The sequence below is a fragment of the Neodiprion lecontei genome, chromosome 4, assembly GCF_021901455.1.
Source record: "Neodiprion lecontei isolate iyNeoLeco1 chromosome 4, iyNeoLeco1.1, whole genome shotgun sequence".
Lineage (NCBI taxonomy): Eukaryota > Metazoa > Arthropoda > Insecta > Hymenoptera > Diprionidae > Neodiprion > Neodiprion lecontei.
In genome coordinates, this window is record NC_060263.1 from 17,911,725 (window position 1) to 17,936,800 (window position 25,076).

Genomic DNA, 25,076 nt, shown 5'->3' on the forward strand with positions numbered 1-25,076 from the left:
TGGCAGACCATCGTTTAAGGGCCATGATTCGTCAGAAACGTACGTAACCTCACATAATCTAGCCCGACAAGCAACGTAGAAATACGAGTAGATGTTTTTGTAAATAATTCAATAGAAAGTAGTTGAGATGGAATTGATTGTACTGCTAGTATTTGATAGTGAAACTGATGGTTTGTGTTCACTTGTAGATTTTGGGATGCTGCGCGAGTAGGAATATCGGAATTCATAGCATATGCGTTGTTAAATATTTCATATTGCCTTGCAAGCGTTTATCGGGACTCGTGTGGAATTGGAAATTTGTAAGCATCTGCGAATGGGACAAAATATTTCAATGACCGCCTGCTTTTCGTACGACTAATTGATAACGAAAAGGAATTTGACGAAATTCTTTGAGCCATTTGATGAGTGTGAAATTCGACAATCAATAACTAAAAAAGAGTCAAATTAGCTGAACGTAAAATATTGTAACGCGTTGGCTTGTGATAGTTTTTGATTCGCTTCGCCTTGAAATTATGCATACACTTTTACAAAACAATTCAATCATAAAATCTTGTATATTCAGGTTTGAACAGATTTTTTCGAATCAAATGGAAAGTATCAAAAATAATTGTTGAAAGACATATAAAATTGTCTATCGAGTGAAGGAATGCTCGTGAGATGGAATTATACATCAGAAGCTTCATATTTTAGGGCAAAGAAGCACTCCTAGAAGTTGCAATAAATTCCGTGATTCGTAGGCCCGACACTTTTCTTGTGACTTAAATATGGCTGGGTTAACCCTTTCAGTCATAGTGGGACCGCTACGGTCCCACCTTTTAAAAAATCACCTCAGAGCTCTAGTATTGAACCAAGGCCTCTGAAAATACGTATCTAGGGGTTTTTTGAGTCGCTGATCACGAATATGAGGTCAGATTTTGAAAATTCAAAATGGTGGATCCGCTATAGTCGATCCAATTGGGCAATGTGATAATAAAAATTTCAATCACGTAAAATCTTAATTTATCAGGAATATTCCTTTAAATATACATTAGAAATAAATATTTCAGTTAATTTGTGATGAAATTTGAGATAATTAAAATCCGTGGTTCCTTATCATTATCATTAATATATATATATATATATGTGCGTGCGTGCGTCATAATAGGAATATTGAAAAAAAAAACAAGTAGAAGAAAAAAACAATAAAAAAACACAAAAAACGAAAGAAAAAACACACAAAAAACAAAGAAGTGGAACTAGACGCTCTCCACGTCCTCGTCGTGAGTTCCGGGTAGGGCTAAGAGAGAGACACGAATATAGACAAAGAAAGATAAGATGGCATTTGCCATCTTGGACTTAGAAATTATGAAGTTATGACTTCAGATTCGTGATCAGCTATTCCAAAATCCCCCAAATGACTAAATTCAGGCCAAAATATTGAGCAGAAAGATATAAGATATAAAACTTGACGTCCGCCATATCGGATCCGCCATTTTCAATTTTGAAAATCTAATGCCAGATTCATAATCAGCGACCCCCAAAACCTCTGAGTACAAAGTTTTAGAAGAGTTAATAAGTATTTGGAATTTCACGTCCGTCATATTGGATCCGCCATTTTGAATTTCGAAAATCTAATGCCAGATTCGTAATCAGCGACCCCGAAAACCCCTGAACACAAAGTTTTAGAAGAATTAATAAGTATTTGGAATTTCTCGTCCGCCATATTCGATCCGCCATTTTGAATTTTGAAAATCTAATGCCAGATTCATAATCAGCAACCCCCAAAACCTCTGAGTACAAAGTTTTAGAAGAATTAATAAGTATTTGAAATTTCACGTTCGCCGTATTGGATCCGCCATTTTGAATTTTGAAAATCTAATGCCGGATTCGTAATCAGCGACCCCAAAAACCCCCGAGTACCCAATTTTCATCGAAATCGGTGCAGATGAAAAATGCATGCCTGAAAGGGTTAAAGAACGAGAAAACATTATTGAATTATTGTCGTTTTATTTACAAATATGACAATTATACTCTTGAATTAATGTTTTTTTCTTTCTTGTTCCACAAATGTGATATCAGAGCTACAAGTTACAGCTATCAGGATACATAATTTCATATACGTTAAAGTACAATAATTAATAGTAGTAGGGAATAGTGAAAATATTTGTTTAAACATCGTCATGGCTATAATTATGCTTGACAGATGAGTGAGTATACGATGATAATAAATATTATGCGTTTAATGAACATTCGCAATAGGAATAGGACATAGATTGAGGATGAATCGGCCGGGTCGACTGAAATATCAAATAATCAAAAGTTGGGAAAAGACAGAAAAAAGAACTTTGAAATTTACTGGAGTCTGGCGCTTTTGAACCAATTATAACGGTTTTACGCTAATTTTTTTTATCATAAGGATCTTCCGAGATCAATTGAACAAAATTTTGGAAACATCTGTAAAGTGAGATCGATCTGGTTAGGAAGAAAAATAAGTTCAAAACGTTAAAATCTGATGAAAACAATCAGAGAACGTCCACTCTCAACTTTCCAATTATAGAATATTTTCTCAAATCGTTGATGCATTAGCTTGCGTGTTGTCGAATTTTCTCTGAATCATTTCTTCCACACAGTGAAAATATTATTTTATTCACGTTCGTCATCATTGGCGCAAGTATATATAACATTGCTGCAGTTTTTTTTTTTAACGGTTTTTCTTCTTTTCCTAACCTTCGATTTGAACTGTACAGCCTTGAATAAAAAAGCTCGCTCGAGTCTCGCGCCAAGTATTCAATCACGTGATCAAGTCTCAATTCCTTTCGGCGCAGATGATCGTGCGCATTGTAATGATCGAATGCAATCCTTCAGGCAAAATCTTAAAGAGATAACATTTCCTTACCTACGCCATAATGCCTAGATGCATCGGAAGCATGACCGATCAGAATATCGAGGCGCTTTGTTCGAGGGATCGTTAAGGCTCTGCAGTTATGCCGCAGCACCTATGCAGGCATCTGCGATCAGTGACCCTATACGTATCTCGAAGCTTCGCGATGCCTTCTTGCAGCCGTAAATTATTTCCATTCTGCCAGCCACGACGACCCCGCGTTAATCTTAAAGATCGCCGTCCATAATACATAACGCGTTAAAATATTATCCCCGGTCAATTACGCGGCTAATGATTAATTAGCGTGACTAAGGGAACGGAGGGGAAAACGGAAATATGGTAAAGGAGAGGAGGAGAAAGGGTCGTTGTTCCGTGTCGAGTTTTTTTTTCTTTTTCTTTTCTTTTTCTCTTTTTTTTTCTTTCCTATAATTGTGGATGCGCCGAGACGTCGCCTTTCCGCCGCATGTCACGCCTATAACTAATACTTGTACTAAAAACTACCTTCTTGATAATTATATATAATTATATGGTATTACATACGAGACGTAAATAAATAACGTGAATTATTATATCTATACGTGTATAAATATTTGCGTGAATGATGAAAGGGAAAGAGAGAAAAAATAAATTATATAGGTATCGCCTTATAACCTGCTCTTTCTTGTATCGCCACAAGTTTTTCTTATTCCGAACACGCGGTTTCCGTGTAGTATAAAAAACAGAAAAAAAAAAAAATATTGAACGTGGTAATTTAAACAGTTATTTAATTTCGAACGAGGAAAGGGCATCGTATTACTATTATATAATATATGGCTGTATGCGATGTAGATATGTTCTTTGCATCGGCCATCATCAACCTTCCAAGGCAGCTTTCATTAGCTCGGAAACCTTGTGCCACGGAAATACTGGCTTTGAGACAGTAACGTCCTCTGTCATGAGGTCTGTAACAGAAATAAACGGGTTTTGGACGTTGGATAATGTGTTTTTTGAAAATTTTTACTGTACAGTGGATTACAGGCCATTCCATGATAAATCGCCCATTTTTCAACTTTACACTTTTTAATTTATGTATTTGAAATTTTTCAGACGGTATCAAAACCTCCAAAACACCCCCGTTGTTCTCTTTTCCTTTTCTGTTCTTCGTGCGAAAATATTCGGTAACGAATAAGTATGCAATAATATGAAAAAGTACGAAATTTTTCTGTTCGTTCCTTTTTAAAACTCGAAGACTTTTCAAAAATTGCATTCTTCACCTCGATCACTTTAAAATCAGTTCTCTAATGAAATCATACTTTTCTTCTATTTTTTTATATCAGTTTAAAATTTTCAATCTTCTACCAATTTAAAAAGAATTCTGAACAATATGATATCTTGTAGTTCTATAAGGCCAATTTCATAACGGTGTTATTTTTTATTCACTTTCCAGGGCATTTCGGAAATTTTTAATATTTCAGAAATCTCCAAGTGATTCGAAGAATAAAATACAAAAAAAAAAAATTGGAACAATCGGGGTATGAAAGAAAATCCTTGAGGATTATTTTTAAATTCTTGATACGTTTTAAATTCGAAATCGTATTACGATATGAAACAATATACGATCCCATTATAAAAATGATGTTTCAAATGGTGATCGTAATTTTTTTCGAGAGTTTGAAAACAACGTAATAAACTGTAAAAAGACTTGCGTGATAAAAATGAAACGAAAAGCAGTTCTAGTGGTGCTTGAGAGGTGCTATGAAAAATCAAACAACCTTGGCCTTTAGAGACCCTATATGCCGTCTCACTTAAAAAACTTTCAACCAAATTAAAAATGGTGAAATTTTATTAATAACCGATGACTTGGCATGGTCTGCCACCTTACGTTTACTGAATAATTAAACCCAAAGACTTTCTGTAAGTTTTTCTTTTTACACGTTAAACGATACCTGCATCCTGATCATATTACGGTTGCATTCCCTTATTCATTTATTCATTTGTTTAATTTTCACTCAATCCTCTCACGTCTAATAATAACGAGTTCAATTAAAAGTTACATACCCAGTAAACTGCGAGTGTAGCGCAATGGGCGACCTCTGCGATTTCCCTGGACGCACATCATGCCGTATACTCGGATGCCGGGAACACTCGCGTACATCGGCTGATCGTGGCTCATAGGGCCTTCTTCTCGAGGTAAAAGAAAAAAAAAAAACAACGTTGTCAAAAAAGTCGGTAAAAGGATACCAACAAAAATTATTAGAAAGGAACGTAACCACAAATTTACATGTGGTTACAGACGTTGGTCGTGGATACATCGCGTGCCATGCTTCGAGGTTTTTAAGAAAGCGATCGTAGATATTAAATGACGAAACTTACCCAGGATATTGGTGTCTGGGCACCGACATATCACGAGGTAATGGGATTTTCCTGTTCTCACGTTTTGCAACGCGAGGAGAGACCAGTCTTTCGGTGCTCTGCATTCCCTCATATCAGCCACCGGCTCACACGTCTTTACAAGCGTTAATGCCTGGAACAAAAAACGGTAACGACAATAATCGAAGATGTTCTTTGCTCTTAATTGAACTCGAATTTTAAAAAAAAAACATGTCGTTTATTGTCACCGCGACTTGTTTCACATTTTACGGAAATTTGTCTCGTTTTGAGATCAAATAATGCGAAACTCTTGGTGTTTACGAACTCTAAGCTAGCGATGTCGCCTTTCGAAACGCGTAATTTTTACGTCGCTAAATGACTGCAACCATCGTTCGGAATCTGTTGAAGTGTTTTCAGAAATTTCGCGAAATATTTCGTGCATTGAAAAATTTTATTTGTTACAGTAACTAGGAAAATTCAGTAAAAATAGGCATCGGTAAAAAAACTGTTTGAATATTGTTGGAATTACGAAAAACTAGGTACGCGTAACCATTTTGCGATATTGTCGATCCGTTTTTGGTAATTGCAACACAAAATCAGTTTGTGAGGTTTACTCTACTTTTTTAATTTATTAAGGCTTTAACGTCAATTTATTGTTGCACAAACATTAAATTTTCGCAACAGTTACAAGAAAATATAGCAACAGTGATCGTAATGAGAAAGAATAGTAACGGATAAAACTAATTTTCATTTCGTACCTAGAACTATATTTTTCGATTGTGGTGAAAAATGAAAATAGTTAAGGACTGAGCGGTAACCGGAACTGAAAATTTCTCTCAGTGTGCTGAAATCTTGCAAAGTCTGTTAAATTCTGGTGAAATCTTGAGAAACAATCTCAAATCCCTGAAATCTTCGAAGTCACATGAAATCCCTGAAGGCATAAATAAAATTGCTGTGATATAACTGAAATGTCTGAAATCTAAGATCACATATAATCCCTCAAATTTTACGACATCTTTCGAAATCCTTTGAAAACTTGTAAAATCTTGAAATTTTTGAAATTCTTTAAAATCCACAGCAATTCTTTGCAATCTTACGACATTGCGCGATCTTGAAATCTGTCATACAAACAAACCGATGAGCGGTCAACCCCTTTTCATAGTTACGTTTTACATCTCGATCTGTTTTTTCAGTGTCGCGATGAAACGGTACAGGAAGAGAAGTTATACTGGTATAATAAATCCACATGTACATGGTGGTCAGCTTGGCAAGCTAGTACAGCAGGGTATGGGAATGTTCGACCTGGTTTCCGGTATTTTAGCCATTGAAAATACGGTTCTTGGTTACAGTATAGCAGGCGTGTATATGAAACGCCGCAACCGGTTCTCGACTGCAAAGCTACGGCAACAACGAATAATAATATAGGCATATCCGATTTGCGAGAGAACCTAGGAGAAAGAGGAGGCACGGCCTTCGTGGCTGCACATGCCCATCGGTCTCTTTGGATATGAGATACCTCGGCATCCCAGCATCTCTAATCCAGATCTGCGAATTTTCTCTTTATGAACGAGCCGTGTCCTGAGTCGATGATTTTTCAAATTTTCAAACGTCTTGGAATGTTTCGTTAAGAATTTGGCTTTTTTTGAAGAGGTTAGGTGCACTGAGAGAAATTTTCATTTTTTACCGCAATCGAAAAATATAGTTCTAAGTAAAAGATGAAAATTAGTTTTCCAGCTGTTACCGGAAATTCTAGTATCCGTTACTATTCTTTCTCATTACGATCACTGTTGCTATATTTTCTCGCAACTGTTGCGAAAATTTAATGCTTGTGCAAGAATAAATTGACGTTAAAGCCTTGTTTCACTAAAAAAGTAGAGTAAACCTCAGAAACTGATTTTGCGTTGCAATTACTAAAAAAGGATCGACGATAGCGCGAAATGGTTTGGCGTACTTCGTTTTTCGTAATCCCAACGATATTCAAACAGTTTTTTTAACGACACATGTTTTACCGAATTTTTCTAGTTACTATGAAAAATGAAATTTTTCTCAGTGTGGTCAAATATACGCATTATTCTCGTTTATTTAATCATGAGATAGTCTTAGATCGAGTATTTATAAAATTATTGTAATCGTAAGCTACAAAGATCTATTTTAAAACGTGATAGTAGAAAATTCTGGAATTATTTTAAACTGCTTCAAAGTTGTTCAAAATCTAGTAGACTGGTTCGATTTCACTACCACGGATAGAAGACTGTTTTCTGCAAACTGATTGACAAAGAGTTTCTCTTTCTTCTTCAGTAGCCAAATCAATATTGCACATTTGTTGATCGTAATCGATATCGGTTCAACGTTACAAAATAAAATATTCAATCATGCCAATGTAATGAAAGAAAAATTGTTTCGCAATCAGTGAATTTTCAGAATACCGTCTTGTGAATAAAATGAATCATCCTGCAGTAAAAACCAACGATCCAAAATCAATAAACGATATCTAAACTCTGGATAGAGAAATAATTCAAGCTTACTAGGACAGAGTATCAATAAATACTTTATAAACGAATATCTCATAATCAAATTAACAAGAAATATTGACTTTCATTTCACCAGCTTTTTCATAAAGATCGATAGACTTTTATTGAAGATTTTCACGTCTCCTTAAAATATTTGGAAATTCTCATGTATCTCATAATTTTTTTTCATCGCCGAGTAACGTATCGCTTGTCCAATTTTAATTAATAGGATTTCATTTTCCACTCGCAATTGCAGGATTCTCTTCAAATCGGTAAAGGCGAATTTCTTTTTCATTATTTCTCAGTTAATTAAAGATAAAAGAAACAAAAACGTACAAAAATCCGATCATTAAAATTGACACACATGCAATGATTTGTTCCATAAAGTAGAACTTTATTGAAAATTCGATTCAGGCGTTTTGTAGAGAATCTTTGCTAAAATGAAACGAGTTCTAATCAATAAAAATTAGCCAATATTATTTAACTCACTATTTTTCATAATCTTTTGTATTAACCATTACGAAAAAAGAGAAACGTATATTCTTCTAAATTTCGATCGAATCATCGACATTAACTTGAATGTTTCTTAAAAATTTGTAACAATTCATCTTTCGTTAGGTTATTTTCGCGTGTCTGAAATTTCGATACATCGGCCATTCGAAATATTGACCCTTCTAAATTTTGGCCCCCACCCATAACTGAGAGTTCTCTTAGCACAAGAAATAATATTGTGTTTTTAATTTCTGTGTCGAGTTTCCTTGGTTAAGAAATAACCAAAAAAAAAAAAAATAGCAAATATAAAAAAAACAATCCGTACGAGGCCAATTTCTAAACTTTCTGTAATTTCGAAGAGATAATGTATGAAAGTGAATTTAAAAAAAAAAAATAAAAATCGCAGAATGTACAGTTTGATGCATATTTCCATTACATCCCAGGAGGAAAGATGAGGAGTCAAAATTATTTTTCATCGAAAACAATTCGTCCGCAAGTTCATTTTTTGCCTGCATCTAGATACCTAGGAAATGTGGCGTCAGGAAATGACAAGCGTTAATGACATCGTGTCGTCGAACGGTTTGCATAATAATGCCAAATGGACAAGGATTAATTTAAAACGATATTCCATCCCTCCCCTCCTCCCGTTGGCTCAGGGGACTCAAGAGTTTTACCGTTAACTTGACCGTAAACCTTCCAACTTTCTGGTTTTACGCCCGTTGACAACAATCACTCGAGACTGTAATTCCACCGACTAACAATATATATATATATATATACACACAGACAGTCAACAACCGAAATTAATCAACCGACTAATTCCAGACTTTGAATCGTTCGGATTGTTCTTGCTGGTCGTGTTATTATCATTATTTTTAGCTCTTCGTCATCCGTTATCAGGTCGTTGAACAAAAAGTTGCTGGGTTTTTTTATTGGCAGTAAAGGAAAAGATGCAAGAAATTCTGTATTAGACAACTTGACACTTGGAATTGAAGAGAAACAAAATCTTCTTCTTTTTTTTTTTTATTGATGTAGTAAACACCGACGCTATTATGGCAATTCTCGTTTTGTCAATTGGAATCTTATACGTTTGTATCATCTTCAGACTTTAGATGATCGGTTAATTTGCACTTGACTGCGATGCACTGCAGATGTGAATATTTGAATAATATTATTCACTCGTAGTGTATTCTCAAAATTATGCGTGAAAAAACTTGGATTTTAATATCGGTGAAATCCTGGAATATTCAAGGAATTTGAAATATCAAAGGCGAAGTAGTTCTCAGGAAATATTGTTGACTTGAAGTATTAATATTAGAGTATATAATGTTATAGTGTTCCTTTAATCGAAAAAAAGATCTTTTCTTTTTATTTGAAAAGAGCAATGGAATGTTTACATGAAAGGTAAAAAAAAATAACGTTTCGCGTAACAAAATGAGTTTCGTTTTGTATTTTTCTTATTCGACCTACGTTTTTCCAGCTGCACTGAGAGAAATTTCTAATTCCTCTTACCGCTCAGTCCTTAACTATTTTCATTTTTTACCACAAAATATAGTTCCAGGTAGAAAATGAAAATTAGTTTTCTAGCCGTTACTGGAAAGTCTAGTATCCGTTATAGCGCAAAATAGTAAATTGTACCTCGTTTATCGTAATCCCAACAATATTCAAACAGTTTTGTTTAACGATACCTGTTTGAATGAATTTTTCTAGTTACTAAAACAAACGAAATTTTTCTCAGTATGGAAAGTAAAAACAGAAAGAAAAAAGTTATCCAAAGAGTACTTTAAACAAGATATTTGATTGATTAAAATGACTCTCAATGCTTACAAATATTCCGCAAAATCAATGCATTATTATCTGGTAAAGATTGATGGAGAGAAAAAAATCTTTTCTCGAGAATTTTATTTCTTATCTTCAGATCGATACAATAGTTTCCTTTTCTCAATTCTGCGGTATTGAAACTCATCTAGCGATATCGATGAAGTATTTTTACTGCTACTGCAGTTAAGAGTCACGGAAGTGCAACTATCTCGGTAATTCTTTGAATCGATGTTGTCACACCGGATGAAAGTGAATGCACGCACGCGAGTTTCTTGCTTGTATACTTACTTACTTACTTATATACTTGTTTCCGCTTCTTTAACCTGTATCGCATTTTTAATGCCAATTTATAGTACGGGATAAAGATTTTGATATATGTGTGTCGTATTAAACGTGTATATAATATATATATATACAAGTGCATCTGTGTATCTTGCTAAATTATCGCGGATGAAAGAGCTTGAGAAATTCTCTGCCGTGTTACGGTAATTTTTTTTTTTTTATTCCGACTCGCTCTTTGAAAGATTTTGTTTTTTTTTCTAATACATATTTTTGCCGATTTCTGTGAGAGTCGAATTACACAAACTGTGCAATTACGTTGTTACGTATTTATATACCCAATCAGCTTATTTAATGTGATAGAAATTTTCCTAAATCTGGATCTGAAATCTTCTGCTTTGGTAATGTAAAAATGAAGAAGAATTTTAGAACGCTTTTCGTAACCATTATACTCGACCATTTCACGGTTCTTCGCATAGCGTATCCGTAAAAAAATCTGATGAAATTACAGATCTTAAATCTCAAAGGACTTTTCGTGGGCAGTCTTGTGTAATGAAGTTTTTTTTCTTCTTCTGTTCCGATTCCTCCAGAATGGAAATTTACAAACGATTTTAATTACTTGTCGTACGGATATTGAAGTGATTCTTAATTAACCCCGCGATTGGAATATTTTAATATAACGGCGTTCGGAAACTTGGCCTATATTTTTTTAATACGAATTATAATTTAATCAACGGTATAGTACAGTAATGTTGGTATAATTGGGTGAACTATGAATGACAAAAAAAAAGTGTGCTCTACATCAATGCCAATTATGTACTACTTTAATTCTCTAACAAGTACTGCTAGATTATTATTTCCATGATGCTCGAAAAAAATATGAAGAATCTTCTGACACACGCGTGTTGAAGAGCCCCGAATGAAATTTGATTCTCGCATTTTTTCTTGACCAGACATTTTTCTCATACCATTTCATATTTTGTGTTTCTTATTCACTTTCCGACCAGCTAGATTTGGAAATTCAATATTTAATCAAGTTTTCACATCTTTTTGTTCCCTTAGACCTTAGAAAGTCGTTCCTAAGCCAGGTTACCACTTTGGGGGAGCACAGGGGGTTAAAAAAAAAGTTCAAAACTGGTAACTAAGTACATGAACGAGCCTTCAAAAGGTCGACTTCGGTCCGCAATTTTAAACAAAAGGCACAGAAAATTCTGATTTGGATTTTGATCCCAGTTTCTGGCTAATCCAATGTAAAAAAATGCCTACATCATTTTTGAACGACAATTTCGTTATTTGCACTGTTATATCCATTATAAGTACCCGCTCAGGATTACTTTGAAAAATTTCGCAGATAAGCTGGAAAAGTGCGTTTTTCTGTTGTTTTTTTTTCTCCATGTTATTCAAACGAAAAATGTCACATACTTCGAGGCAGACTTGAGCTAAAAATTTAATATTCCGATAGGATATCTTGTACGGTAAATAATAATGTTCTTTCTTCGTTCAGTGTGGCAAAAAAAAAAAAAAAACATATGAGGGCTTCTAGGGTAAAAAAATGAAGCCACACAAATTAATTTTTTTATACCGGAACCTCGACCGAATTTGTTGGCTTCATTTTTTTTACCCTATAACCTCGATCCGTGCCACTCTGGGGATTTTTTGGCGTTATTGTCACACATATTGGAAGACTCTGTAATTTTTTCAGCAAAAGAAAGGGTCCTTTTTGAATAAAAAAAATAATTTCTTCCTTTTTTGGTAAAGAATCAGCGTTACCGGAACGTAAAAATTTTTTCAAAAGTTCCTCTCGAAAGCTAACAAAAAACTACAACTTTCATGTAGAGTCATTTTTTTTTCACTTACTTCCAAGTTTCCGAGATATATTCATTTGAAAAAAAACGGCAATTTCTCAAATAATGAATTAAGAAATCTGAAAAAATTCACATAGAGTACCTTTTAGTAGTACTTTGATGTAACTAATTATGGGACGGATCTGAGATGGTCGAAAAAAAAGTGGCCGAGTTGACGGAGAATCCCTCATATGTCCCTAATTTAAAATAGCCCGGTGACAAGTGGGCGGTATTCCACATTTTGATCAAATGGCCATATACACGCGATGTAAAATTTTCTCGAACGGCGTGTCTACGATAGATACGCACGCGTTTCCGCTATTTGTTTGTAGTTGCCTTTCATCCGTAAGCTCGCGGTCTCTGCGGAAAAACCGGTTCCTAGATACTCATCTCACATTTTACCCCACAAATCGCAGGCGTTCAACTATACGGTGAACGCGTTGCGGCCCGCAGCAGGGGGAGGTCCTGAATACATCCTATCCAGGAATCGTCTAGGCATGCTATACCTATATCTGTGCGGGTAGTTAGTGGAGTGAAGGTAATCAGGAGGCGGAGGTAATTGCAGGAGAGAGAGAGAGAGAGAGAGAGAGCGGGGTGAAAAAATCGTTCACCAATGACAAAAGAAAAAAACCGACCAACACCGCCTATAATGTTCGTGATAATCCCGCGTCCGGTAATTTTCTATTTGCCTCTGAAGCAGCCCCGATGATATGCACCAGATATTGTCCTAATGCTCTGGCTCTCTGGCTCGTGACCGGCAAAGTTCTTTTTTGGTTGCAGAGATTTTTAGAAACAGGCTCATGGCCCGTATCCGCTTGCTCCACATCCCTAGATATCTGATTTACGATCCTGCCGGGATATGTTATAGCGGAATTTAGAAATCTTTCAACGTTTTATCTTATCTCGATTTACTTGGCTGATTTTGCGCTATTTCCAATGGTTTTGTCAACCTATTTTTGGTTTTTCTTTCTCGGTTTATATCGTTTTCATTTTATGGACGGACGGAATTTCTTCCGCGTTTTATTACAGGGTATAAATTTTTGGACAAAAATTATTGTAAATAGCCAAATGAATTGCGTGAACTGAATCAAGCAATCGAAAAAATGTAAACCAGTGTTAACGATTTATATCTGTGGTTCGTTTTACAAATATTTAATTATTTTTCATACTAAACGATCTATGTTCTACTTCAATTTTTCTCGATTATACATTAGAATTATATTATAAAGTATTTTCTTGAAGTCAATTAGCTGAGAGTATGGTTGATACTTGAGCGTTTATTTACAGGATGTCTAGAGTGCGAAAATATTTCTGATAGCTGAAGTGCGATTGAATTTTTGTATAACTGGAATTGAAGAATGCATAGAAACGGTCACAGAATTGAATTTCGTGGACGGTTATCGGATTTATCCCACTTTCTATGTTGAATAACAAATTTTTTTATGGTATTGACAGAGAAGTTGAATAAAGAAATTTGCGAAAAATCATCCGCAATGAGGAAAGAAAAACGTTAGTTTTTTAATATCATTTAGTAACTTTGAAAAATATTTACCGCTGTAAACTGATATTTACCGCAAACAATGCAACGCCAATAACTACGTGGACAAAATTTTCACAGAAGTGAAGATTATTTCGAATAATTTTTGGTTTATTTTTTCAAACTGAAAGTTTTCTACTTAAAATCAATGTAGGTAAAAACTCGTCGTCAGTCGCTCTCGTTGGTTGTAGTTCAGAATATTTTCTACCAAGTTGCGGCGTTACAAACTTTCGTAACAGCCAGAGAAATTTACGTCGTGCTTTGCAATGAAAATCAGCTTTTCTGCTTTTCACCGAAAAAGATCCTCAAAAGTAAAAACTTATTCACGGCTGAGAAGGCTTGGGTTGAAAAAAATTCAATTTAGTTTCGAATACATGTAACTTGCGTGAAAATTATTTAATTAAATCTACGGCAGAAGTTTGAAACGTTACAACTTTGTCTCGAAAAACAGTCCGAACAACAAAGTTGGGATCACAACAAAAAACAAACGGAGTGACAATATAGTGCAAGAGATCAAGTACAACTGAAAATTACGTAGCCAGGTGAAAGATCGATTTTCATCTAAAAACCGACTGTCACTTGAAACATTTTTCAGAGATTGAAATAAAAGTGATCCGATTGACTTGATAAAGCATACGCTGTGAGGTACGCTAATATGAAATAGCGAAATCTGTGACAAGCAATTTTGACTTTGAGAGAAAAGCAATCAAAGCAACGCCATGCACCGAGAGAAATTTCTGGCTACAGTTTTACTGTGTACAGTCAATTATTTGCAAAAATAAAAATCAAAATAAATAAATAAATAGAGGTTTGGTTTAATATTAATACTGGAACGAGTTGACGTTAAGGTCTTACTGAAGTGAAACTCCGTATTAAAGGAGTCATCTAGTGTCAAGACTGTTTTTAAAAAATTTTTTTAATTTTTTTTTTAATGACAGCCGATTAAAATAAAAATTTTCATAATTTTCACATCATATTACATTTTTTGGAGACGAAATAGTGAATATAAGTATACTGTCCGATAGGAACGTATGTAAAAAAAAAAGTGTAGACATGATATCTCATAAAGCAGTCGATCGATTCTGTTCAAAGTTTTACAGCATCTTTATTACACTTTTACCTATCGGTTGAACTAGGATAATCATAATTCCTTGGTAGTTTTTGTTTTACGAGCTAAACAAATGGAAACAAATGCAAAGTTCAATTTTTTTTTTTTTGGCATATTATCCTAGTTCACGCGATAAGTAAAGGTGTAATAAAGATGCTGTACAAATTTGAGCAGAATCGATCTACTGCTTTTTGAGATATCATATCTACACATTTTTACTTACGTCCCTATCGCACAGTATGGATTAGGTTATATCCAACATTTGGTCTTTAAAAATTGTACAAAGTTTGTTTAAATATCAATAAATGTAATGTAAAAATTATAAGAAATTTTATTTCAATGGTTTGTCTTAAAAATGTAACCAAAGAACCTTTAAAAAAATAGCCCTCAAACTAAACGTCCACCCTTAAACTAAACCTGAAAACTATAATCAGACTAAATAATTACTCGTACGACAGTTTTCTTTCAAATCCAACGATAAAACGAATGAAAATTAACTCAATTCGTCGTCTCGTTACCGATCGAAAGCCAAAGCTCTAATAAGCCTTCCAAGTCTCTGGGTAATAGTTGTTTGTTTCTCGTTGTTGTGTTTTTTTTTTTTTTTTTTTTCCAAAAATATACATCGCACAAACGTTTCATCCGACACGGAGCGATACGACTCGCGGTAGAAAACCATAGGTGAGGTTCGTCGTAAGGCTACATACTGCCGATCCGATATGAAGTTGAATAAGCACTGACCTTGGTGCGAGGGTCGGTGACCAGTTCCGTGGTGTGGTGGTCGTCGCTGTCGAGCGAAGCGCTGCAAGGATCTCTGTAGCGTCCAGGGCAGGCGCAGAGAGGCTGAGTAAAGTTTAGCCGCACGTATACCGCGTTGCAAACTTGCTGCACAGCGCACTCGGGCAACAGATATATGTGCTGATTGTGGGGATAGTAGTGATACTTCGTAGGCTTTGCCAGTGCCGCCGCACTAGCTCCTTCCGGGAGTCTCACGCCGGTCTGAAATCAAACCAATTAATTCTATCTCGTGCAAACAGCGCGATTTTATCGGGTGGAAACTGAGAATAATTTTATTTCCTACGGTAACTAGAAAAATTCATTCAAACAAAAAAAACTGTTTGAACATTGTTGGGATTGCGAAAAACGAGGTTACGCGCAACCATTTTGCGCTATTGTCGATCATTTTTTGATAATCGCAAGGCAAAATCAGTTTGTGAGGTTTACTCTGCTTCTTTTAGTTAAATGAGGCTTTAACGTCAATTTATTGTTGCGCAAGCATTAAATTTTCGCAAGAGTTACTGGAAAATATGGCAACGGTGATCGTAATGAGAAAGAATAGTAAGGGATACTGGACTTTCCGATAACAGCTACCTAGAAGTATATTTTCCGATTGTGGTGAAAAATGAAAATAGTTTAGGACTGAGCGGTAACCGGAACTGAAAATTTCTCTCATTGTATGAGACTCCGAAAGTATAATATGCGCGTTAAAATCGACCTCGAGCTTCACTTGAGGTGAAGATGATAAGACGCTAAAAATCTCATCAGCACAGGAATCTAATATGTTCTGAGGAAGTCGAATCATTAGTCAAGATTGAAATCCTGCACGAACGTTCATCCACCGCATTTATTCTATCCGTGCAGTTTATGGAAAAAAAGACCCGAGAACCGAGGAATTGTTGAAGAATTTGTTCAACAAGTGTAATTCACTTTTGTTTCAATACATGGAATAACCAAAGCTAAACAATAAATTTTATTTTTTTCCAGTAACGGTTAAAGTCCAACACGAAGTACCGATGAAATTGAGTTCGTAGGGCAATTCTTAAGAGTAGCTAACACTGTCAAAACTTTAACTGTCAGCAGTTCGTTGACAAAAGAGAAAAAAAAATTTGATTTCTAAATTATTTGGAAATAATTATTGGAATTGGCAACTTAAATTTCATATTTTAATACAGACATCTAATTAGTTTCCACACTATACGTGTTAACTGACTTTGAAGTCATTTTAAATCTATAGTTGAATACTTTTAAATCCGGGGACGTGAACCGTGCGAAATTTTCTTTAGCCTCGGGAAATCATTAAAAATAATTGAAACCTTCTGAAAAAATCACACGAGATCATTTGGAGTCTATTGAATCGACCCGCATGAAATATTGACAACTCTTGCGTTGTGATGTGAAATTTTTTAAATACTTCCACATGACGATCGTCGATCAACTTTGATCCAACGCACGTAGCGTGAAGTCGCATGAATTCTCCAAAAGGCAGATCGATCATTTTGAAAGTCAAAAATTCTGAAATGGCATCCTCGAAAATGCCATTCGCATTGTTACGTTACACATATAGCAAAGTCCCGAAATTTAGCGTACCGCGCGAAAATTCCCACCCTGATGATTTTCCAGAGGTTCACACGGAATGCGTTGGAAAGGATTCGCTCGGTTGAATTCGTGTCAAATTGTGCCGGTCCAATGACGCGTGTCCGAGGAATTTCATCGGGCATGATTGAGGCGTGCAAAAATGTGCAGAATGCAGCCCGTTCAACTTGCTCGATCTACGGTGGTGACGGCCAAGCTGCTGCTTTGTGCGTCAATTTTTGTACCGCGCTTTGAGAGTATGGCTCTTTCATATCACGCATCATCATCATCATCATCATCATCATCATCATCATCATCATCATCATCATCATCATAAACATCACGCAACCGCGGGCTGCTTCTCATTGTCCACGACACGACACGCAGGGCACTGTCGTACAAGGTACATTGCTTACCGGTCCCTCTCCTTCTTCTTCTCCTTCTTCTTCTTCTTCTTCTTCTTCTTCTTCTTCTTCTTCTTCCTCTTCTTCTTCTTCTGCTTCGTCTTCGTCTTGTTTCTCTTCCTCTCCTCCTTCGGGTCCGACTCTCCTATTCTCCGGCCCGTCTGTCCTCCATCTCCCATTTTTCCTGCGGTTCGTTTTTGTCCTCGAGGTTTTTCACCCACCTTTTTGCATACCGCGATGCGACTGCTTGGGCGTAATAAGAAGTGGAGCATGTCGAAAGGCCACACGCGCGCTTGACCGCCGCACGTTCATTTCGGTGTGTGAGTATGCATTGTGTATCTACCCGCTCTGTGTTAACAAGTTTCACAAATCTATTAACCGGCATTTCGTGGCTTGAACCTCAATTTATCGCCTCTTAGCCTCTCCGCTGTATTAACACTCGTCCTTTTTTTCTTCTTTTTCTTTCCTACCGCATCGACTTTGCCCGTCGCGCTGTTTTCTTTCGCAACACCTGATGCGTAGGAGATACACACACTCGGTAGGTATCATCCCCGTACGTTCTCCAAAACCGTGGCAATCGCCGGAACTTGACGCTCCAACAGACTCCCTTTTCCACCTGAGAATCGCAGTCGCGAAATGTGTTTTTGCTCCAACCACGTTTACGGCTAATCGGAAATGGTTGCTCGACGTTTGGTCTGTAATTTCGCTATCATAAAGTCGCCTTAACAACACGATTCTTCTCCAGTCGTTACGACAATTCCTTGGTGTTGCAGCTGCCCCGCCGTCAGTCCGTGACGAGATAAAACTTTATTGGTAAGTTTCTATAAGAAAAAACGGAATCCGCAGATCATTCAGAGGTTCCTTATACACAGCATTCACTACTCGATGATCATCCGATAAGGAAACTGGAATTTTAGCAGTGTTTTTTTGTTGTTTCTTTATCCCCCCTTGCTATTCACTCCAGTGAATGCGCATTAGACGGTGCATAATTGCTTTCGCTTGGTTCGGGTTCATTACAATATTCCGTATGCATCGAGGAAGCACCGCGGCGATTGACCCATATGAGGAATCGACCCAGATATGAGAAGAAGCGGTGTTCGGCATTCTCTTGTTGTAGTTTCACTATTTACCTCGATTAAAAGCATATGCGGATATATGATCGTGAAGTGATAGGAAAGGATGCTCGATGGAGAATGAAAAAAAAGCTTTCAAGAAGAAAGAGAAAAGAGAACATTATTAATAAAAGTTATACACCTTATATCCTATCGCGAGAGTAATGCGGTTCTTATGTTCATGTAAGTAAGGAATATAGGCAGCAGTGACCGGATGACCGTGATTCTTAATCGATCTTACATCCTACCGTAGGCGCAATTGAGCGAGCATGAATCAATTATATCGCTTGTATAGCTTGTGCATAAATGTGGAGAAAATGTCTAAATTATGATTTTAAAGTAGGTACCCACGTTTATCGAAAGGTGCGGAGAAACGACGATCAAAGAGCACTAAAAATTTTATCCTTTCCACATTACCGACCATCACGAACCACCTTCTGTCCCGCTGAACTTTAACCATCCTCGATAAAAATTTGACGGCGTTGACTAGAGGCTATTATATCGTCCTACGTACATTCTTAAAAGAAATTCTAACCGAGTAAAGCCAACCGACTTCCTGATGCGATAAATTTACATCCGTCGATGACAATCGAACTCATTAAATTGTGTCAATGAGAGGAATACGTTCGGTTATACGGACGTCTGCTAACTGAAAAAATGGCATACTAAACTTGACATGTGACGTAGTGACAAAGGGTATGAGAATCAGATATGTCGTACAGTATATCACAGTAAAGGTAGTGAGTATTGTGTTACAGAATCGGAACAACGGTCATATTGCCACCTATCATCCATTAATTACTATATTATATAGCGTTTGGAAATTTTTATTGCTCTTTCGACACCATTTTCCTCCGTCTTCCTCAATGTCTCGATATCCGAATGTTTGTCTCGCGTTTCAATTTTCGTTCTCCAAAAATACTTTTCTTACCGTTTTCTATCATCGGGTACAGTCAATAGTCACGGTTAGTGGACAGTGTTGCACTTGACAGTTCGCCATTTTACGGAACTTAGGTTTTACTTCGGGAAAAGGGAAGTCAACGAACGCATTAAATAGCATAAGCGTAGCATGATTTACGCTAGAAGAATCAGATCAAACCGAAACTGTGCAGTTTCGTTAATCTTGACGATTGCTGTGATTCAGAATCCTTGACGGAATTCCTTCGCTTTTTGAACGACGCTTCTTTACGCTTCGTGCTAATTCAATGAGTCCGCAACGGTCAGGCAAAGCGATCCTTTTATTGAAAAATCCGCATTTCGCGTGATGTAAAAACCTGAAGGAGATGTTCAGTTCCTGGTTCGTGATGGAAGACCCGTTCGTAAGGACACAGTACAACGATCGACACTGGCTGTCGTTGTATTTAATTTCGGTACGACGGTAAAGCCTGCAGGCTGTGGCATTGCACGCGGAAACCGATGCAGAACCGCACGTTGAAGTCGCGAGCCTCGAAGCAACGTCTCGATAAATGAACCGTGACTCTTCACTCGAGTGCCTTGCTCGGTCATTTTTATCATGAGTCCGTAAACGACGACGAGGATGAAGAAAGACGAAGATGAGGGGCAACGAGTAAAAGAGCTTCCTGTTGAAAAACCCCGGCCGCGGATCCCGACGATAATAACATTTCCAGTCTCTGGGATTGTGGAGGAGTGCGAGGGAATGAAAAGGGGGCAATTTCGCTGTCCGGAAAATTATATCTTCCTTAGTAATCCCGAATGCAACATCGAAGTAACACAGAAACGGCTCTTGTCTCGTCGTTTCGCTCACCTTGCTCGAACAAAACGGCGGACCGTTTTCGATCTACGAAAACTTGCCGTCGAACCATTCGCGAGAAAAATCGACCACAAACCGACGGTTCCTTTTCCTCTTTCTCTCGCCTTCGTGGGCAGATCGCGTCCTCTGAGCTCCATCGATTGCTCTCGTGACATTCGCACGGCGGCTCATATCCGGAGTGACGTGATAATTGGCATCGCGTTACGGCGTCGTCTGATACGTGTTGTTACACCGTTCGGTATGTGAGATCAGTCCAAGTGGCTCGTTTGTATTAATCAACTGCTATCGCTGCAGGGCTTGTATTACGACGAAATTAGCTGGGCGCAAATTACAAGATATAATAGAACCTTGACACCGCCAATTGCTGTTGGGATTGAAAGGGTGGCAAAAGGTGCTTGGACGTCTGAATTTTCAAAATTCAGACCGACACGTTACACAGAATGACAACGAAGATCGAAATTTTTTTCCCCTCTTTTTTTTCTAATGAATGGAATCGAACTTCAACCGTGCGGAATTTCGACTAATATGTTACAAAATCTGTACAAGTCACCTCGAGTCACAAAAAAAATTCAAACGAATTCAAAAGCTGATAGTGAAATGTATCTACTTACATCGATATGGTTTTTTTTCTTATTTTTTTTTTTTTTTTTTTAACCATAAACTCTGGTACATTTGATTAAAAATTTTGAAACTCTTGCGTCCGAATTATTTTATACAGATTCTACCTTATTGTCATAAATTGGTATTGAACAAATCCTTGACTCTCATGCGTGGACATTGGATTCGATCACCTCTTTATTGGAACCACTTTCCACTAACATGTGACTAGACGTTCTTTATGAACTAAGTTACAAAACATACTTTCCACCGTGAAGTATGAGAGACCGAGTCACGATGGACCCCTTGAGCCGTTAATAATTTTTTGTGACTTACGAGCACCGGTCGCAAGTTATTGTTATCCATCATGAACAAATCCATCATTGTTTGTCATACTTAAAAAAAAAGTTTCAAGCCCCCCCCCCCCAATCTTACAACATTTTTGATTTTGTTTTTTAAATAACTCTGCATCCTTTAATTCTATCTGTAATGAATGAATCACTGATTATATATCAATATTTATGGCAAAAAAAAAAAAAAATTATATTCTGGAGCAAATGGCCTTTATCTAAAATATAATTTTTTAAAACCTTCCAACAAATTATTTTTTATCCTACAAGAATTTTACATACTTTAATTGGACTCTTATTAAGCAAACTTCTGATAATATCTCAATATTAGAATTTTTTTTTTTCAACGTTTCTTTATGGCATTCATCGTGCCCCGGTCCCCTCTACATACACGGCTTACGGTTCGCTTTAAATGGAGAATGTCGAACGAATTATGTTGTTTGCTTTCAAAATGTACGTAACGGACTCACTGATGATGAAATTACTAAATCAGAGTAACGACGAGCGGTGATAAAATCGTCTTGACAATAATGATAATATTGAGAATGTTCATTTAGCGAAGCCAAAATACGGAATCTGAAATCGTAAATACCGTATTTCCTGTCTACCTTAACTGATTCAAATGAGGCGTGAGTTAAATCCAATTCATTTATGTCAACCGGTGAATTTTTTGTAGGTAAATCGATTCACTTCAATCTTCTCTGAATGGGTCAAAGCGCTAATTGGGTTAGTTGAGTACTCGATCGAGTTGGATAATTGTTACATTGAATCTATAAACAGCCTCGGTTAGAAATTTGTAGAACGTACAATCACGTCAAGAAAGATTATAACGAAACGATAACGATAATAGTAATAATGCATTTCTTGCCAAATTATAAGTTAATCATCTTTAAATAATGGATTTCGTTTAAAAATAAAATTCCGTTCTTCGTTGGATTTGAACCAACGGTATGTATTTTTGAAAACGAATAAATGTTTGAATAATTTACCTCTCTGAATTACAGAGACTATTTTAATGATTTTCAACTTGATTAGCTTTAGTCATGATTTTGAAGCAATGTTTTGATACATTTCTGACCTGACGTATCCCTTAAAAAAAACTTTGATAAAAACTCGCTTCGATTCGCAGATCTCACGATGAAATGCTAATTGTACACAGTCTGCAAATAAATTAGAGCAGACAATGACTCATGCGTATGATTATTTACACTTCTATAAATCTTCAATTCGGTTGAACAAATTAAATAAGGTAACTTAGGGTACGATAAACGGTTTCTGTATCTTTATCGAGAGAGCGAAAGTACGAAATTTTCCATAACTGAACAGGCAAACTAAACTCTTAAAGATTCCTGAACCGCAGAAGTCCTCGTGAGAAATTCACAGAATGAATCGATATAAACCTTATCGCACGTACAATATACATGCAAATGTCTGTAATATGGATCACAATGCAGGTAATAGAAAAAAAAAGGTATGCAAAAGGCAGTCGAAAATCCGTTATTTCTCTCGTCCAGAAGCAGCAGTAGCAGCAACAGCATCGTCATCATCAGCTATCTGCGGTTGATCGTGGTTATATATACGAAGCCGATTTACCGCTAACAAAAGCTGCGCAAGCTCTATGCCTAGGAGGTGATCCTCTTCTCTCGAGCTGGATTTGTTGCCGGTTGGTTACGCGGCTTGTGCATTATTATATGCTGCCGCTGTTCCAACTTCACGGTATTCCGTTAATGATATTAGACCAATTCATGCCATCGTAAGCCTGCAAACGAGAAGCTTAGCAGAATATAACCTTGAGGTCGAATTTTCCTAAACACCAGACAGATTCTCTCGTGTAGCAAATAGTACAGAGACTAAAGTAGAGACGATAATCGGCAGGTACTAATTAAACCGCGTTTGCCAACCAGGATCTGACCCGTAGGTACTCTGAAATATTTCACCGTTTTGCCATCTGCCATCGTTACTCGTTTTTTTTTAATTTTTTCTCCATTTCCTTATTTTTTCAAGAGTGTAATTATCATTTAACAGACAGTTTTTTTATTAAGTCATCAAGATTCAATTTTGCCTTTTTTTTTAGTCAAAATTGTTCAGTCACACTGAGAAAAGTTTCATTTGTAACTAGAAATATTCGGTAAAACAGGTATCATTAAAAAAAACAACTGTTTGAATATTGTTGGAAGTGGGAAAAACGAGGTACGCGTAACCATTTTGCGCTATTGTCAAACTTTTTTTGGTAATCGAAATGCAAAATCACTTTGTTTGGTTTACTCTACTTTTTTACTTAAATTAGGCTTTAACATCAGTTTATTGTTGCACAAGCATTAAATTTTCGCAACAGTCACAAGAAAATATAGTAACAGTGATCGTAATGAGAAAGATTAGTAACTGATGCTAGACTTTCTGTTAACAGCTACGAAACTAATTTTCATTTCGCACCTAGAACTATATTTTTCGATTGTGGTAAAAAATGAAAATACTTAAGGACTGAGCGGCAATCGGAACTATAAATTTCTCTCAGTGCAAGAAGGGATTGTCTGGTTGTCTACTTTGAACACGTCGAGACGTGAAACGTATTCCGACGAGCTTTCTCGGTTGTGATTTTTAACGCGCAAGTTTTCGACAAATTGAAAAATGACACAAACAAAAAAAAAAAAAAAAAAAAGACGACACGAAACATGGTTTATCTCAACTTTTAATCGCGGATTATTATAACCGAGTGATTTTATATTTTTCTCGTCTAAGCCGCAGCATTAAATTTGCCACTGGCAATTGAATGTACCCCGTAAAATACGATTTCTCGCGGTCAGTCGTCTAATTGATTGAGTTATTTCTACGTCGCTTGCGGGCTCGGTAGAAAAAAAAGTATAACAAAATAAAAATATTAATCTTTAGCCCCTTGATATTGGATTATCGGAAAGCACGCTTCTCAGCGAGGCAAACAAAGTCGTAATTCGAACGGATCTTTTTTATCTGCCGATGAGGAATAACGCTATGCAGGCTAGAAAAAGAGATGCAGAATCCAATGCGCTGTGGGTAATGAAACCAAGCCTGCATGCTATCGATGAACGTGACGATAATAGGCACCTTGTTAGCCTCGGTATATACAGCGATTCAGTGTGAATTGCTAACGACGGAATAGTCCGTCGTCTGCTAGAATTTAATGCGCATGCGCCACAATCCGATAGCAGTTGTTTGCCAGGGCTACCAACCCTCGTGAACGTAACCTCAAAAACTTTAACCAGTTATCAGTGACAGCTGTGGTCAACACCAACAGTTGTCAAAATTTTTCATCTTATCTTGATGCATCGCGGCGAATTGTCGTCTAAAATTTATGTATTAAATAATTAGCGTATTTAAACCGCTTTTTGCTTGTGGTTATTATGAAGTGCTTGAATATTTTCAATTTTTATTGTAATCGACAAATATAGTTCTGGGTAAAAAAGGAAAATTACAATTTTCTAGATGTAACGAAAATGCAGCATTAGCGACTATAAATCACATTAACCAATTGCTTGCACGATATTTCTTTTTTTTTTTTGTAATTACAACGGTATTTAACCTGTTAAATTTCAATGGTAATTTGTAGATGATGAAATTTTTACAGTGGATCGAATTTTAATTGCATAAAGCTATTGTGGGAATTTTATAAATTTACTCGTTATAGTTTAAAACTGTTTCATAATTTCGTGAAAATTG

The 25,076-nt window shown here is 36.5% G+C and overlaps 2 protein-coding genes across 2 annotated transcripts in view; one reads left to right on the forward strand and one right to left on the reverse strand.

Annotated features, from left to right (window-relative positions):
* Positions 1-25,076, forward strand: part of LOC107224537 (elongation factor-like GTPase 1) — a 105,244-nt gene that overhangs the window by 6,242 nt on the left and 73,926 nt on the right. The window lies entirely within an intron of this gene.
* Positions 1,989-25,076, reverse strand: part of LOC107224536 — a 41,430-nt gene continuing 18,342 nt past the window's right edge. Inside the window, exons 3-6 of the mRNA XM_046737665.1 lie at positions 15,539-15,796; positions 5,213-5,363; positions 4,898-5,020; positions 1,989-3,801 (exon numbers count right to left, since the gene is read on the reverse strand). Coding sequence (XP_046593621.1) covers positions 3,713-3,801; positions 4,898-5,020; positions 5,213-5,363; positions 15,539-15,796 — 621 coding nt within the window. The 3' untranslated portion in view covers positions 1,989-3,712. The remainder of the gene's footprint in view (positions 3,802-4,897; positions 5,021-5,212; positions 5,364-15,538; positions 15,797-25,076) is intronic.